The 18,090-nt window shown below is 40.4% G+C and overlaps 2 protein-coding genes across 2 annotated transcripts; one reads left to right on the forward strand and one right to left on the reverse strand.

Annotated features, from left to right (window-relative positions):
• Window positions 1–434: 434 nt before the first annotated feature.
• Window positions 435–5,030, forward strand: LOC121196883 (lysophosphatidylserine lipase ABHD12-like). Its single transcript, XM_041060055.1, has 12 exons — window positions 435–808; window positions 1,445–1,547; window positions 1,755–1,874; window positions 2,063–2,093; window positions 2,186–2,231; window positions 2,543–2,672; window positions 2,806–2,843; window positions 3,356–3,435; window positions 4,092–4,174; window positions 4,374–4,452; window positions 4,560–4,693; window positions 4,891–5,030. The coding sequence occupies exons 1-12, from the start codon at window positions 706–708 to the stop codon at window positions 4,916–4,918; spliced, it is 975 nt and encodes a 324-aa protein (XP_040915989.1). The 5' UTR covers window positions 435–705; the 3' UTR covers window positions 4,919–5,030.
• A 9-nt stretch (window positions 5,031–5,039) lies between these two features.
• pygl (phosphorylase, glycogen, liver) lies at window positions 5,040–14,865 on the reverse strand. Its single transcript, XM_041060054.1, has 20 exons — window positions 14,569–14,865; window positions 13,917–14,018; window positions 13,720–13,798; window positions 13,147–13,250; window positions 12,170–12,301; window positions 11,609–11,720; window positions 11,205–11,287; window positions 10,902–11,039; window positions 10,489–10,581; window positions 9,998–10,144; window positions 9,598–9,761; window positions 8,977–9,091; window positions 8,632–8,733; window positions 7,891–8,038; window positions 7,037–7,095; window positions 6,783–6,924; window positions 6,462–6,669; window positions 6,240–6,374; window positions 6,027–6,093; window positions 5,040–5,794 (listed from the first exon to the last, which is right to left on the reverse strand). Exons 1-20 carry the CDS (start codon window positions 14,809–14,811, stop codon window positions 5,606–5,608), a joined length of 2,562 nt encoding a protein of 853 aa, XP_040915988.1. The 5' UTR covers window positions 14,812–14,865; the 3' UTR covers window positions 5,040–5,605.
• Between the last annotated feature and the right edge of the window lie 3,225 nt (window positions 14,866–18,090).

The raw sequence follows: 18,090 nt of genomic DNA on the forward strand, positions 1-18,090 counted from the left end.
TGTAAACACAACGCCAGTGGTAGGCAAATAGTGGCTCTGAAGTAAAAATAAATAAATAAATAAATATCTGGGCCACGGACAAAAGGTGCAGCTGTCACTTTCATAGTTTGCATGTAAATTTGCACATGATTTCTCACACTATGTAAATCCCAATATAAATACATACTTAAATGCAACATCCAAAACTGGCCCACATGAAAAAGATAACAGAGAAAGTGCCTCAGTCTTATTACCCTCATGATCCTGAGCCTGGAGTGGTACTGGTTGGTCTGTGGGGTGGGGGGGGGGGGGCATTTTAATCACCAAATGTTTGTTCCCATGTATGATTTTACTACAGTTAATGTCTCATATCCATGTTTGTGAACTGTTGGTTTGACTGAGTCAATCACATGATCAGATCACATGCACAGTTTTTTTTTTCAGTGAGCAATGTCCTTTGCTCTCACTGTTGTTAATATGCTTCATACTTTTATCAGTAGCTTAAGTAGCTGACACAGTTTCTCCTTTATGTGAACCAACAGCAGCGGAGGATACGGTTAGTCTCAGCTGAACTTTGACCTCTTTTCTCTGGATTTCACAATGCTCATGTTGTCAGGAGGACAGCTCTCAGTTGTCGACTGAAACAAGAAAAAGCCAACGCACTGATTTGGACAGTGGGGCAGATCTTGTTGCTGCAGAGAGGAAGTAATTTCACATGAGGCAGGAATGAAGAGAGCTGTGTCTTTTCTGATCACTGCCTATGCCTCAGTGCCTGTTGTTCTCTACCTGTTCCCCTGGATACTGGGCCACGCCATATTTGCTCATTTGTGTAAGTAATGTGTGTTTCCAGTTTATTCAATTTACAGACATATCAAAATTTGGATATTTTTTTATATTTCAGAAACAAACAGTGTATTAAACTGAAGTAGCATGTTGTTTGTTGTAGTTGTAGTTTGAATAGCACACGCCTTTGCTATTCCTACTGTCAAACAGTCAAATGCTGTGAAAATGGCCCATTGTATGTTGTCACACTTTATTTTGAAGACCAACGAGCCTGCAGATACACAGTTTGATGTAATACTGTAAATAATAGATATATAAATAAAATAGCAAAACATTTTCAGTGAAACCAGAGTTTTGTCTGATTCATCTCAAGCGGGTTCTCAGCAGCATAACAAAAAACCAAAATCAGTGCTTTACTATAAACAACAACAACAACAAAAAGGTGTGCTGACAAAATAGAAGATCTATGGCTGCAGCACTGAGCTGCTCATCAGGTTTTGAACCAAATGAACTCATAACTCTACACTGAAACTAATATATGACAATACAGAAATATTCCACATTCAGCCGTATACAATTATATGACACAAAATGATCATACAATACAATGCAATGTGATATGATGTGATAAAATGTACAGTCCTGACTTTGTACTGACCTTGTGTGCTCTCGTGTGCTGCAGTGAGGTTTCCATTCTTTGTGGATCTTGGCAGACCTGAAGATGTCCTCAACCACACATGCAACTTCTACCTCAACACAGAGGAGGGTATCTCAGTGGGAGTGTGGTAGGTCGTTTGTGGTTTTCCTTTGTGTCCATTTGAGTGCATCAGCACTTGAAAATACCATGAGCACATGCACATTTGGCACAGGTGGCTCCCGACTGAATAGGACTGCAGTCTACCCATTTAGCAGGAACAGACCAGTCAATGACCTACTGTATATGTTAAATTTTATTTGTGGTGCTCAGTCTTTCTCTTCTCTCCCTCTCATAGGCATACACTCCCTGCCAGCCAATGGGAGGAGGCCGTGGGGAGAAGCCCTGAGTGGTACCGGGAGACTCTGGGAGACGGCCGTCCTGTTATTATCTATCTCCATGGAAACGTAGGAACCAGGTGGGATGAGAGTGGCAGCATAGAGGCCCTTGAAATTATACTAATGGACTCTAGTGGGTATTGCATGACTGCTCAGGCCCCAGGGTTTATCTACAGGCACAATGCACACAAGGATTTGTGGATCAGAGTAAATGAGTCTGAAAGCCAAGTGTTTGTTTGTATTCATTGCTCTTGTGTCTTTTGTGCAGGGCAATACATCACAGGGTAGAACTGGCAAAGGTAAGGTTCATGTCCATTTCTCAGTTTTGGTGAATGTTTTCATGTTTTGACTTTAAGCTTTAAGTTAAAATTCAGATTTTTGTGTCTTGCAGATCTTAGGTACTGCAGGGTATCATGTCTTATCTTTAGACTACAGAGGTAAGATGCTTATCGTTGCTCTTCAATTGGTCAGTTTGCTGTAATGTTGACCCTTGACCCTGTTTAACAGCTACACTGGTTTTCAAATTTGATACTTAAGGACAAGGAATGCTTATGAATTTATAACGTGTTATATATATGCTGCACAGTATCCTCACAAATACCAAATTAGTGTGTTTGGATATCTGTTGTCGGAGTTTTATATTTACAGCTTGTTGATAAGAGGTCAAGAAATATAGTGTTGTCAATTAATAAATAGTGTAGTCTGGACACGGTCAAAATTTAGAGCTTGTACTATGTCTTCTGATGAGGTTTTGGAGACTCCAGTGGGGAGCCAAGTGAAGCTGGACTGACCAGCGACGCCCTCTACCTGTACCAGTGGGTAAAGAAGCAAAGCAGAGGGAGTCTTGTCTGTTTGTGGGGACACTCGCTTGGATCCGGGTCAGTTTCTCTCTGGATACTTTAACCGCTAATGTCCACTGTCCATGGCATTAACAGAGACAGATGAAAGGATCTGAGTGAGAAAACTGACTGCAGATGTGTTGAACCTACTCTGTCTGAATTTTTTTTGTAGGGTGGCAACTAACGCTGCTGTGAAACTACAAGAGCAAGGTGGGTAAAAGTCTTTAAAGACCCTGCAGAGTCGTGATAAACCCACACAGGTGGTTTTAATCATTTATTTCTGTCTGATTAGACTTCTTGTTAGGACTGCGTGGGCTTGGTGTGGAACAAATTATACTTTTATTATTTCTTACTATCCTGCTGTCCAGAGACCTCATGTAATAGGATGTGTGAGGGATGCAAAAGCACAGGTGTAAATATTAAAACAGATGATGGCTGAATTCCACTTAGCTGCCTTGTTTGTGGGCCCTGGTATTTTTCATGCTGCCCTCGCTGTGCCCTAAATCCAAAATACATGCTACCATTCTAATCAGGCGCTGCATATTGTATGGAGATGGGACACAAAGGCTTACAGGAAAATTTAAATACAACAGACCCATTGTGGTGACTAGAATTACTGACTACTATTCTATACCATGTAGTCACCTAAAGTTGTAAATCTAAAGTTGATATTCCATGCATTGATTATTATTCTTTAGTATAATTATTGTTTTTAATATCAGGGTCTGCTGTTGATGCTTTAATCCTTGAAGCTCCATACACAAGAATTGGAGAGGTCGTAGCCAATCATCCGCTTGCTAAGGTGAGGCCAGTCCGTGCATTTTTGTCTGTCTGCAGCCCCTCGGGGTGTTTACCAGTCCACGGAAACACAGCTGTCTAAACGTTGTCTCGTTTCAGGAGAGACAAAAACAGAGTTATTACTGCTACTCCTATAGCAAATGATTCTGGGACATGAAATTTTTTAATTAGACAGTCAAGAGCAGATAAAGAGGCTGAAAGAGAGGAAAGAATGGGGAAAGAGAGGTGGATGATGTGCAATAAATGTTGAAGTAGACTGGAATTGAACCCACAAAATGGTTTATATGATATTGATCCAAGACCACTGATGCACCACAGTTCATACTTTACTTCAGAACCCCTGTTTAAACTCAGCTGCTGCAACAGAGGCGCAACAGAGTAGTTCAGTAAAGTTTAGCTAATAAAGCCTCAAACAGCTCACTGAACACTTTCTCCATCCAGTATCCTCTGTAACTGATTTGGCTAAATGAATGATTCTTGCTACTTGTGTGATCACATTATTAATTTTATCCACCGCAGACGATACATATAAATATATAATCTGTTGAGAAAATTGACTGATGTTTACAGCAATTTCTCTTCTGTGGGTATTTGTATGTATAACAGTTCACAGGATATTGTGAAAATATTGTTAAAAATTTGGACCATCTTTTCTTCTAGTTGTACATGTTCCTTCCAGGATTTGAGAGCTTGCTATGGAACATACTAGAATGGAACAACATAGTATTCGCAAATGATAAAAAGTAAGTAAAGCAGAAAAACAAGTGCCTCTTCTCTTAGAAATAATCCTGTTTTATTTTACCTGTTGTGTTCTTAGTTCACTAATTTCATTTGCACAACAGTGGACAAAATAATAAATGACAAGATTGATTTGGGTTTGTTTAATAATATTATTAAATCCTTCTTTGACTGTTATTATGTTTAACCCCGACACCTGCACAGTTTAAACACCTTGACCAGTCCGCTTCTTATCCTGCATGCAGAGGACGACAATGTTGTACCTTATCACATGGGTCTGAAGGTGCAGTAGGTCTTCATTTCATGCTTCTCTCTCTCCATTTAGAGAATTTCCTGGTGGATGTTGCTGCCTCTTTTGCTGAATTACTTTGCATTTTTTACTGTCTCTAGCTGTACCAGATATCGCTCCAGGCTCAGAAAAAACACAACACAGATGTTCAGGTTGAAATGATCTCCTACACTGCAAATCGTGGATTCTCCCACAACAACATCTACTTAGATCCTAATCTGTCAAATGTGGTTAGGTAAGTCTGAAGTTAAAATTGACACATATTTCATGATCCATGTTCAGCTAATGTTTTGTCTGTGGTTCACATTGTACTAATCATTAATATGTTTTTGCAAAATTTGACTGTTTAGTTCCTGCAGACTCTGTCCATTAACCACATTTCCCCTCAGGAAATGTGAATAAATTTAATATTCCATCTGCTTCTTGTTGCAGGGGCTTTCTACAAAAGCTGAGACAGTAGAGTGGTTCGTGAGAAGTGCGTCTGTTCTGTAGTTTTTGTTTTTTTTTGTTGCTTCTGTACATAATTGAATTTATGCCAGATGAACTTCTAAACAACTAAAACAAAAGCCCTTAATATGACATTACAGAGAAAGTTTTTATTTTAACACTGGGAAGAAGTACTGCAGATCACATATGAAGTAGGTTCGTATCTCCTTAACCAAGTTTTACTGATACAGACACAAATAAACTGTAGAAATTGCATCACTCCGCCTGGAGTATAAGTTTTGTCACTAAGTACATACAGCATAAACTTGCAGGAATGTAATCAAAAATTCAGTTTAGTCAGCTGCTCTGTGACCGACATCCTACTGAATTCCTGAAATGCAGAGACCCCCACCCATCCTGCCACACCAGGAATGTTAAATATGAGCAAAATCATTTGCAAATATTTGACCTCGCTCTCCACAGTGACTCCACATTCGCTGTATGTGTTGGTGCTAAAGAACTGTAACAGACAAGTTTCAGTGTAAGTGCTTCGACTCAGGTGCTTCGACAATGCAAAGTGTGCGGAAAACAAAAATGTGATTTCTGAAACCCATGAAGTTCTTGAAAAGTTCAGAGACGTGTTAAGTGAAGGTTAAAGGCACAGACGAACAATCGACACACTGTAAACATGAAGGCAGGCATTGTGGATGTAAAAATGGCCTCACATTTTCTTCAGAGCTCTGGCCGTTTCTTCGATGGCCTCTCTCGGCTCGCTTGGAGGCGGGATCTTCAGGTCAGTCGGCTCGACGCCCCACACCTCAGTGGCGTACTCTGTGATGGTTCTGTCGCTGGAGAACTTTCCCGTGGCTGCGATGTTCTTGATCACCATCTTTGTCCACTCCTTTGGATTCTTTTAGAGAAAAATAGAAACATTTAGTTCTTCATTTAGACTCCTTCTTGTTTTATTCTGCCTTTACTAGAGCTCTTTGTAATAACTGCTTTTAAAATGCTATATCAGTACTACAATGAAAGATAATACAAAGGAAAAAGAAAAAGAAAAGGGAATGAAAAAGTAGGGCAGAGTAACACAAATCATGAGAGATGTTTGCAAATACAACTTGATCCAGGTGTGTGTGAGTTACCTGGTAGAGCTGGCTGACTTTCTCTTGACATTTCATGTAGTCTTCAAAGTCTGCAAACACTTTGAAGCTGAAGAGAGAATCAGTCAAATTTAACAACTTGAACTCAAAAGCCCAAAAATGTGCAGAAGAGGGACGTCCATCATTTGAAGCCACTAAGAAAAGACAGGAAATGGTTTGGAAGGCATTTGAGATATTTGAGATTACGTCGCTCACCGGTCGTGTTTGAAGAGCATGTTAGTGAGGTCTTTGAAAAGCTCTGGATTTTTGGGGCTGAAGAATCCACTCGTGATCTGGTCCATCACTTGTTTCAGCTCAGGAATATTCTTGTAGTACGACATGGCATCATATCTAACAAACAACAAATGAAAGGTAGTTTTAACAACTCAAAAAGAATTTTTATTATAAAATCTAAAAAAAAAAAAGAGACTTCTTTACCCCTTTTTGTCCATTTCAGCCACGTCCTCCACTCTCATGCCGAAGATGAACAGGTTCTCCTCTCCGGCTTCCTCGGCCATCTCCACATTGGCCCCGTCCATGGTGCCGATGGTCAGGGCTCCGTTCAGCATGAACTTCATGTTTCCTGTTCCTGAGGCCTCAGTGCCAGCAGTGGAGATCTGCTCTGACAGGTCTGTGGCAGGTATCACTGAGAAAAAAACCCAGAAGGAACTGATTGAGTCAAGGTGCAACTGTGTGTTTTTTTTTATGCATTCACTCATAACAATGTGCTGGTGGTACAGTGAATTGTCTGCATGGTACCTTTCTCTGCTAGAGACACCCTGTAGTTCTCCAGGAAAATGACCTTCAGCTTGTTTCCCACCACTGGGTCGTTGTTCACCACATCAGCCACTGAGGTGATCAGCTTGATGATCATTTTCGCCATGTGATACCCTGGAGCTGCCTGCAGAGGGCGACAGTGGATGAATTACTGTTGAACAAAAATACATGACACCGCTCTCGGCCTGTTTATTCATCTGTGCTGTTGGCCGCGTTTGCCTTGGCTGAGCTGGTACCTTTCCGCCGATGATCACCGTCCGTGGTACAAAAGGTGCGTTGGGGTTTTTTCTGATGCCTTTGAAACAAAACAAAGGACACAAACTCATTTTGAGGGATGCAGTGTTGTTAAAAAAATAAATCAACTCATTACACCTGCACTCAGGTCCCTGAACTGACTGCAAATAACCTTATCTGACTTTTCATTATGACCTTTATAACACACTGATGTGGGTCATGGGACACGGGCTTGTTGACTGGTCCAGGTACCTCTACTCTACAAGTGCTGTCTATAGTGGAACCCCTGTCCTCTGTGGTTTATGGATGGCAGTGTCAGTTGGTGGACCAAGCAACTTTCGTCCAGACTGATATATCTCAACAACGATTTGATGGATTGACATCAAATTTGGTAGAGACATTCATGGTGCCCTGATGATAAACCCTAATGGCTCTGGTGATCTCCTTAGCTTCAGTAGGTGGAATATTTCACTTATACAGTACTTATTCAGTTAAATATTTATATAAATGTACAATAGATACACAGTACATGGCATATTTGCTGGGAATATACCTGTGAAATGAAAATTTTGATGCATGGGAAGCCGGCATTAAAGTAAACTGCTGGTGAAACTGCCTTCATGTTCATCTCAGCCTGATGACTAGGTGGAGAATTCACACTTGATTTAACATGGCAGTTGCATGTCATTCTTAGTGTTTGTTTTAACTTGCTCGGTAGCACCAGTTGGGTGGGGTATCCTCCACATCAGGACATGTCAGGTTGTGTCATGTAAATTATCACTCACAGAGAATCAGACCGACATGACTTGTGCTGCCTTTTGGCACTTAGTTATTAAACATGAGTGATTTCACATACGGTTGTACATGGCGATGATGTGCAGGCAGTTGAGGACCTGCCGCTTGTACTCGTGGATTCTCTTCACGTGGACGTCGAACATGGAGGATGGGTTTATTTTCACCCGGTACTCGTTCTCCAGGTACTGAGCGAATTTCACCTTGTTGTCCTGTGAGAAAATCAGAAATACGCAACAAAGGAGTCATTCTCTGAGGTAAAGTTGCTGAATCACAGGTGCAGCCTGTCCGGACACGAACTGAGTTTAAAGCAGCAACATGCAATGTGCAAAGTAATCAGATTGTAATGTCTTCGCCTGCTATGACACGCAGAGAAAATAAAAAACAGGTCAGCTGGTATTTTGCCACTCACTCGTACAATACAATGGGGGCAACATGACATTTAGAACAAAACAACCACTGTGCATATATGGCAACATCCTACAATCATTAGTATTACATGAAAAAAGAGACTAGTACGCTATGGAAAGCTTAACAGTTTATCAGTACAGGTAAACGGCTTTCATGTCAGATAAAACCTCTAAATCATTCTTAACTAAAACTACAAAAGTATTATCAGCAAAGTGTCAAGAGTAAAAGAACTCATTCTGCAGAAAACTGGCTCCTGTGACTGATATATTATTATATATATTGTTATTAATAATGATTAGAGTACTAATACTGTACTAGCGCCTCTAAATTGTACTTAAATACAGCACTTGAGTATCTGTACTTCATGATTTTCCACCACCTCTCTGGACTCTACCTGTTTGACTTTAGAGACATCACGGATGAAGGCAGCATCATCCACAAAGTCATTCAGCTTCTGAAGCTGGCTGAGGTCCTTCACATAATCCTCCCCGATGACCTGGGACAGAAAATAAAGGTCACGATAAAACGTGTGTACAAAAAAAAAATGGTGGTGTTTACAACACTTCACCTCATATATATATATTTATGTTTAGAAAGTTATGCTGTAAAAAGGAGAAAGCTCTGCCAAGACTCGATCGTTCGACAGCCGGGGAATACGCAGAGGATTTAGGGGTCTTAACCACTACACTGTCTGTTGGCTCTTGCTCATGTAGTTCTTGCTGTGGCAGCTCAAACAAACCTCAGCTATGAGCTCAGCCAGTCCAGGGTTGCACAGCAGCAGCCAGCGTCTGGGAGTGATGCCGTTGGTTTTGTTCTGAAACTTCTCTGGTTCCAGTTCACTGAAATCACTAAACCTGCAGAAGGAAAAAAGAGAAGTGTTCTTGAAGAAAGACTAAATTTAATTTAAATTAATAGAAACATCATTAACCACAGACTGCTGACCATCAGGTGTTTTTTAGCCATGCTGGTGGTGGGATGGGAATGTCGGTCTTAGTCTTATTGGATTTATTTTTCATTATATTCATCTCAGCTTCTGATTTAAATTCTTTTAATTTCAAAGGTAGAATAATACCTAACTCTGACTCCTCAGACCATTTCTCATTACTCAGGGATCCAAGTTTCTTGGATTCTTGGATTCAAGTCTCAGTTTCTGAATGTTTGCACTGTCCTTCAAGTTCCCACTGTACAGTTATTGTTAAGAAACTGAAACGGAGGTGATGATTCAATCCCGTGGTAATTTATGAGGCCATACTCATATGGCAACTATCATTTTTGTGGTCTCTCTGTCTGAGTTGCAGTTTGCTCCTGTTTCCTGTCAGTGTTTGTCACGATGTTCAAAAATGTTTGTTCTTGCTCTTACACTTTCGTCTTGATGATGTTGGAGTGTATCTCAGCGACTCCGTTGACAGCGTGAGAGCCCACGATGCACAGATGAGCCATGTTCACCCTTTTGCATCCGTCCTCTTCAATCAGGGACATTTTCCTCAGTTTGTCGATGTTGTTTGGAAAGAAAGCCGCGATCCTCTGTCGTAAGAAAACAGACACATCATAGGGTATCCGATTCATAAATCACTGATGTGGTCAGCCAGTAACAGATACATTATTTTCTTTTCCTTATTGGAGACATAAGGAAGACTTTTCTTTTTCAGTTGCTGGATTTTTTACACACATTTTTACACATAAAAGACATTAAAGTTTTAGAATTTCTTTAGGACTGCAACTATCAGTACAACAGACAGTCTATGAGCCACAGTACGTACATCAAGGTGGACCTGGTTGATCTGGTAGATGATCTGCAGGTGTCTGGGCAGGAGCGTCTGCAGCAGTTCCACGGGCCAGCGCTCCAGAGCTTCAGGGAGGACTGTGTGGTTGGTGTAGGCAAAGGTGCGTCTGGTGAGATCCCAGGCCTGCAGAGGAGGGAATTTATTCACGTCTTTATTTTGTCTCATTCAACGTCACATGCAAGTTTTATAGTTCTACTTTTCTACTGTCTTGATATTGTCCCCTACTAATTTACATCATGAATTTTGAATCAGTAGACTACAATCTGCCTGCCTGGACTTTATTTCTTAACTTGGCTGACAACTTTTCATATTGCACATGAACACTACGCAACAAGGAAATATCAGTTTCACTTGTCATGCTCTGTGGTTTTGACCTCCTTTGTGTTAACTTGTTTGTGTTAAGTCACTCTCAGTGCAATGCAGCAAAATGGTCTAAGTCAAATCTGCAAAACCTGACTCGCACCCACCGTGTCCCAGTCCAGCTTCTCAATGTCCACGAAGATTCTCATCAGCTCGGGGATGGCCATGGCTGGATGAGTGTCATTCAGCTGGATGGCAACCTGGAAAACATAATGACATTCTGCAGTGATGCTGCTGTCACCTTATAATTTCCTTGTCATGTCCTATAACAATCCTACTGTTGGTGAACAACAGCAGACATATTGGCTCCATGATTTTACAATGTTGGCCACAGTGAAACGACAGTAATGTTTACTTTAAGTTCTCAGTATTATTGAGGCATCTTCACTCAGGAAGACGGGCTGAATTTTGACGTCTGTGAAAAGCTGTAAAGACTGTGTTGCAACTGGCCAAGTGAAGTAACCATCACTACCACTTTGTCATTTCAATTCACAAGTAAAAGAATGATTCTGAAGCTTACTTTCTCTGGGAAGCTCTCGAAGGAGGTGCGACCAGGTGTGCCCTTCTTGGTGGTCTTGAAGCGACGGATGATGTCTTGGAGTGTGGCTGCCACGACAAAGTATTCCTGCTTCAGACGAAGTTCTTTTCCTTCAAAGAACTAAAACATAGAGACATGGAGAACACAGAGCTAGTTAAGACCATGACATTTTCTGGACAGAACTGTTTGTCAGTGTGTCCGTCAGCATCAGCCCAAAATGGATTTTGCATGTTACTGAAATCATAACACACCAGTATTTGCTTCATGATTAAATCTTAAACTTACATTGTCATTGGGGTAGAGCACACGGGAGATGTTCTCTGCCAGATTCCTGTCCAGCACGGCCTGAATATAATCTCCAACATTAACTGCAGATCATTGAATGTATTTTAGTTATCCTGATACAGTATTTTATATACAGTATATATATATATATATATATATATATATATATATATATATATATATAATATTACAGTGCTTGTGATCTAAAGTAAAAACAGTAGAGTAGGAAAGTGCTGCATTTGAGCTATTTTGCAACCCATACATCTTGCTGCATGTTACTGTGTTGCAGCAGTTTCCGTCAGTTCTTGCAAACTTTTTCTGTCGAAAGCTAAAATGAAATGCAGAGTCTGTTCTGCAAAAGTGGGATTTATAAATATATAAAAAAAATTGGTCTCAGGACTCACAGTCTCTCAGGTTGAAGTCATTGGGGGCGCGGGCAGACCAAAGCCTCATGGTATTCACAGTGTTGTTCATGTAGCCAGGGATGGGTGTGTCGTATGGCATCGCCAAAACCACCTGCACAGGAAAAAGTGAACACAGTCTGACTCAGAAGCACAGTGACGGTGGATTTTGTAAAAATACTGAGATTCAAAATTTGTGTATGACTTGCTGATTTATTTTAAAGCTAAGTTTAAGTTTAAAAACCTTGAATAAATAATTCATTGAAAAGTGTAGTGTATTTGTGAGGAGATATGAGTATTGAGTTGTAATTATATATAAATGAATATAAAATATAATAGATAAAATAGGTCTTGCTATGAGACTGCTTGTTGACAAATGTCTTTATTTCTGTGCACAACCACATTATAGTGTGTTATTGATAGTTTATTAAACATTTACATAGTGTTTATAAATGCTAAATGGGCAGTATAATGTAAACTGTTACTGCTAATGTTCACAAAGCTCACAAAATAAAAGGCTGTAACTTTACCTGCTTTACCTAATCAACAATTAAGTATCATCACCTGAGTGTCGACCCATTTGGAGCCATCTCTCGTCTCTTCTACTCGACCATAGAAGTGAACCGGCAGCATGTACTCAGGACGTGCTTTCTCCCAGGGGTTTCCATGTCTCAGCCAATCATCTGCCTCCTCCACCTACAGCAGGTCAGTTCAGGGCAAAGATTAAAAAAGCTTTAAAATAATACAACATGGTGGAGTAGCAGGGGCTGAGAGAGGAAGAAGAGTTCATTGACCAATAAGCTAAAGCTAACTCCTGACCTCTGACCTCCTCATTCGATTGAGCGATCAAGAAAAAGAAGCAAGTCACTCCTTAGATGAATCAAGTTACATCAAACTCAATCAGATCCACAGTTAGATCAGATTTCGTGCGAAGGCCTGAATAAAATGTACAAACCTCCACTACATTTATGATCCAATCACAGCAGGGATTAGACGCACAGGTTCATCCACCTCAGTGAAAAAACACTGAGCCTGCTCAGTGTTCAGAAGTGCATGTTTACACTGAGGGTTTGATCTGCAAATAACCAGCAGAATTCAAAAGGGCAAAAGCCTTTGCTTTTAGGATCTCTTATCATGGGAATGTTTATTTTGTTTTGTTTTGGGTTTTTTTTTTTTCCATCTAAATCCAACCACCATCAGATTCTACCAAGGGTTTGCACCACTTCTGTGGCACTGAAGGGGGAGGCTAATTTACTGTTAATGATTAGCTTGTGATGTATTCTGACCTAATTTGTGTCTACTTTGGCCCCTGCTTAACTTTGACTCCCAACAGCATGAAGATGTGCCAACAAGAGAATCCTGAATTTCAAAGTAAAAGATAAGAAAGTTATACATGGAGAAACTGAGCTCCAGTTTAATCTTTGCCTTATCATTTTGGGGAACATTAAGCTTATAAGATTGTATTTTGAAAGTTAAAAACAGCTGATAGGTCTGTGTAGAAACCAAAGTGGGCTAGAAAATATGTTTGCAGCTGCAGTTACCTGCCAGCCGTCTCTTATCTTCTGGTTAAAGATCCCATATTCATATCGAATGCCGTATCCGTAGGCTGCAAGACCCAAGGTGGCCATCGAATCCAAGAAGCATGCTGCACGCAGAAAAATCATTCACAATTAGAAAAAAATATATATTAAAAATTAAAAATTCAAACTCTATAGTGAGATTAAATGTTGGCTCATGGTGCTATTGGAGAAGTTCCGTGCTCATTTGTTCATTTTAACAGACTGTTGCGTAATTTCTGTGGTTGTAAGTTGCTTCACAGGTGCAATAGGCACAAAGAGGTATTTGATGGACAACTGCCAAAATAGGCTAGAAATTATAATGGAGTGTGTTTGTAATGGAGATAAAGTGTTTGCATGCAACAATGACTGGACTTTGATAAAGTTGCTACGTTTCAAGACAAACATTTTGTGTTTTCATTGTCATTTTAAAAGCAGACCATGGTCATTTTCTCTTTTCTATCTTTTCCTGTAGCTTTGGACTGTTTCAGAGTGTGGGGATATAATAAAACTCTTCCACTCTTTGTCTCTGCAGACAAAGAGCCTGCAGCCTTTTACCTGCCAGTCTGCCCAGACCTCCGTTCCCCAGACCTGCATCCTCCTCCATCTCCTCCAGCTCCTCCATGTCCAGGCCGAGCTACGGCAGAGGGGAACACAAAATCCCACTGTTCACACAATACCACAGTCATTGTGTGTGTTCATCGTGTGTGTTTGTGGTTGTTGAAGCCTCTGTTTCCCATAAACTTCAGTCTGACCTGGTAGATGGCTTCATCACAGGCATTCTGCAGCCCCAGGTTGATCATTGTGTTCTGGAGTGTCCTGCCCATGTAGAACTCCAGAGACAGATAATACACCCTCTGTATGAAAAAAACAAAAACAAAGAAACACTGTGTGTCTTGGCACTAACTACATCTTTTCAGAGCCTGCACAGATCTAAGATTAAGTACAAACAAATATTTACTATCTACTTTGGTTGATCATGCCATGAAGGTGCAGAAATTCTGTGCAGATCTGTGCAGCAAATGAGTGAAGTGAGGCAGCAGGCAAACATTTTCCTGCACAAAATAGCTGTGTACACATGATGCAATGACCTAAAAAGACTGCACTGCTTGGAAATGTGGAAAGTTTTATGCAATAGCAAAACAGTGCACACAACCTACTTCCCAGAATAATGTAAAACATGCCACAGAATACGCTCCTTCAAAACAAACACAAGCCATGGAGGCAAAAAGTGATTTGAAATGTAGTTTAAGTGTTTATATATATATACTTGAAAGATAGAACAGGCCTGTCTGCTGTAAAACAAACAAAGTTTCCTGCTGTGACTTGAATGATTGAATGAATTTCATAGTGTTATGTTCTCACACTATGAGATAGTGGTAGTTTACTTTCACCACAGATTTTTACCTTTGGGTCTGCTTCATAGTAAAACTGCTGTGTTCTGATCCATCTCCCCACCAGGTGATCTCTCACAGTGTGGGCCAGGGCAAAGTAATAATCCCTGGGAGTTGCAATGTTTCTGTCTTTCACCAGAGTGAAGTGCAGGTGCCGGTTGAAGCCCTTCTTCAGCTCCGCAACGTTCTCCACTCCCACAATCCCCCTGATGCTTATCTGCTTGCGCTTTTCCTGGTCGGTGAGAGGTGTCGCCATGGTGGGAAGGCAGGTTTTTGTCGTTCAGTTAGTGAGTAGGTGTCCTAGGTGGAAGTGAAGTTGACAGGAAACATGGTGGCAGTTGTCATGAGGCAGTCTCCGCCTTTTCCTACTTTTCATTGGTGAGTGCAGGGGGAGGGTGTTTCCCTGTCCGGCCCCTGCTGAGCTGCACAGCTGAGTTGCAGGAGGTGGAGGAGAACAGACACACTACAGATTTGAAGCACTGAAAATTTTGTGCAGTTTAGGTTTGCACAGATCTCTGCGTCACATTTTATCATGAGCTCATTCACTCTGATGTTAGTAATGAAAATAATACAACATGGAACAACATGAAAATCAAAGAACCAAAGTTATTCTGGAAATAAGAGAGACGTAAATAAATAAAGTCTCTGGCTGGGACAGGTCCCCCCCTATACAGATTATCTTTTTATTTCTTCTGTTGTTTAGAGTAAAAGCCACCAGGGCACCAGGATAAGATAACACAAATAAATGTTCCAGGCAACATAAAACCTTGTTGACACCTATTTATTGAATATTCACACATACAGAAAACACAGAGCCTCATATTACACTTCAAATCATCATAATAATAGCAGTAATATGGCAATGATAAACATATAATTATAACAATCATAGTAACCATACTGTGTTAAAATCATAGTAGTAACAATGTTCATTTTATATTCATAAAATTCTCCATAGACATATTTCAGTATCACTGTAAATAATAATATTGAGTGATGACATTCCACCTTGGATCAAACAGGGCAAAAAGTATGACTTTGGAGTTAAATTGAGGTTATAATGAAAGTAACACACACTCACACACACTCAGTCACACACACACACATAATGTATGTACATTTGGAGATATAACACCCAGTGTCGCCCAGCGACTGTGTGTAAGTTTTCAATAATTCATAAAAGTTTTAACAAGGCTGTATGATAGACTTCAAATCATCCCCGGGTCTATTTTAGTGTCATTAAAATGTATTTGGCTGGTTTAGAAACAATAAATGTTACAATCACTCACTTTTTAACGTCAGCACCCTCAAGTGTTCAGTACAGAAACACGCATTTGTCATTTTTCAATCAAAATAATTCACATTTTCACACAGATGTTGTTAAAAGAGTATTTACCTTACGCTAAAAAGCAACAGAAGTGTGTGAGTGTGTCGTCTCATACTGGACATACGGACCTTCAATAAACCATTTTTGTGTATTCGTCCTGGAATCTGAGGTTGTGTAATGCTGTGATAATGGCTGCACTTGTCTGTGTCAGTCAAAGGAGGCTCTCGCTGCTCAGTGACCCACTGCTGAATGAGCTGCTTTTGTACTGTACTATCATAATTACGGCCGAACAAAGGGCTTACCTTGAAAAGCAGCCAATTAAATGTTGTGTAAATCGAAGCTTGAATTCAGTCTTGCAGCAAAGGCTGTGCAGCCTGCTGAAAGCTACAGCAGCTGAGTTTAGTTTATCACTGTAAGCACACATGCACGTATCATACTGGAAATTGTAAAAGTTTTATTTGTGCAGCCTTTTTAGCAGCCGCGTGATATCAGTCCCAGATGATTTACAATCAGTGTAATCCCGGGGGAAGAGAAAAAAAAAAAAAACATCAGAGAATTTAAAAAGTTAAGTAAACACACCTTGCCATACCTGACTGTAATATTCCCTCCAATACTGTGGTCATTATATCCATAGCAAACATGATTGTTATTGAATTTTGCCCTTTTGCAATAGAAAAAATATGTAGCAGCAGGTGAAGTCAGGCATCACAGATGTTACAGTTGACTCCGCTGAAGCAATGAATCTGGTTTGTAGCAAAGTCTTTTGGGTATTGAAGAAGGGGAAAAGGCACACCCATGAAGCTCAAACACAGGATAGCACCTTATCTAAATGCTAGACACGTTCTTGTATGTCTCAGGGCTACGATGCTCAGGAAAGCTTTTTGGACATTTTTAATGGACAACAGTTCCCTCAAACATTTTAACTTCTATTACAGTTTTTTTTTTAGCCATGCTAGCTCTGTGGCTCTAAGGATGACAACGCTGGTCCATCAATCCACCACTTTGGTCCAGACGGAATTATTTCAAACATTGGATGTGTTGCTGAGAAATTTTGGACATGGTCCCCAAACTAAGAAGTCTACTGACTTTAGAATCAAATTTTAAATTTTTGGCTTTGAGCAACATGTCGTCACTACTGACGTTTCATCTAGCGCCAACAGCGGGTCGTGGTTGCTACTTGTCCCCTGAAATATTGCGACGTATGAGGTGGATTGGCATACATTTTGGTACAGACGTTCATGATTCCCAGGGGATGAATCCTAATGACTTTGGTGATCCCCTGACTTTTCCACTAGTGGCACCATAAGATTTACATTTGTCGTTTTGAGCGAAATATCTCAACAACCGCTGGATGGAGAACCATGAAATTTGGTACACTGATTCATGGCCTCCTAAGGGTGAATTGTAACAGCTTGGGAGAAACCATAATTTTTTCTCTAGCACCATCATCGGGTCAAAATTTCAAGTTGTCCAGTACTTTGGTTTATGACTGTATACCTGCACTCCCATCAGCCATCACTGTACTTTGTGTTAGTGCTGATTAGCAGATGCTAGCATGCTAAACTAGGATGGTGAACAAAGTAAACACAACACATTCTATTAATCAGCATGTTACTGTCACTGTGACCATGTCAGCATTAGCATTTAGTACCACTCTGCCTTAGTGCAGCCACACCGAGCTGCTAGCATGGATAGTTGCTGACTGTCCCGTATCGTTGCCAGTTGAGGAGGCTGTTGCCCAAATGTGATGCCACAAAAAAGCACCCCATAGCATCATTGCCTGTTGCTTTTGTAGGACATAAACTGGCTCTCATGGTAACCGAAAAGCCTCTTCGGTTTAAGAACAAACTCCCAACTACATTTTTAAAGCGACAAAAAGATTCTGTTAATTCCTCTCTGTAATAACTAGACATCAAATAAAGGAACAATGATGAATTCTCATTGAAAAACTCTGAACATCAATAACTTATTTAGCTATACACCTCTTTGCAATAGATCATTTCAATAACAATATTACAAAACTACCAGTATTCAGTCAACTACAGTAAAAAAAAAAAACAATAAGCCAGAACTAAGCGAGCTGCTGTAGCACCTTATTCACAGTCATCATCCTTAACTCACTTTGACGCACAGAGTCGCCTGCTTTTATGATACGTTAAACCAAAAATCCCTCCTGTTTTTGTTCTGAGAGCTGCGCTGCAGAGAAAG

This window comes from Toxotes jaculatrix, chromosome 17 (assembly GCF_017976425.1).
Source record: "Toxotes jaculatrix isolate fToxJac2 chromosome 17, fToxJac2.pri, whole genome shotgun sequence".
Taxonomy (NCBI): domain Eukaryota; kingdom Metazoa; phylum Chordata; class Actinopteri; family Toxotidae; genus Toxotes; species Toxotes jaculatrix.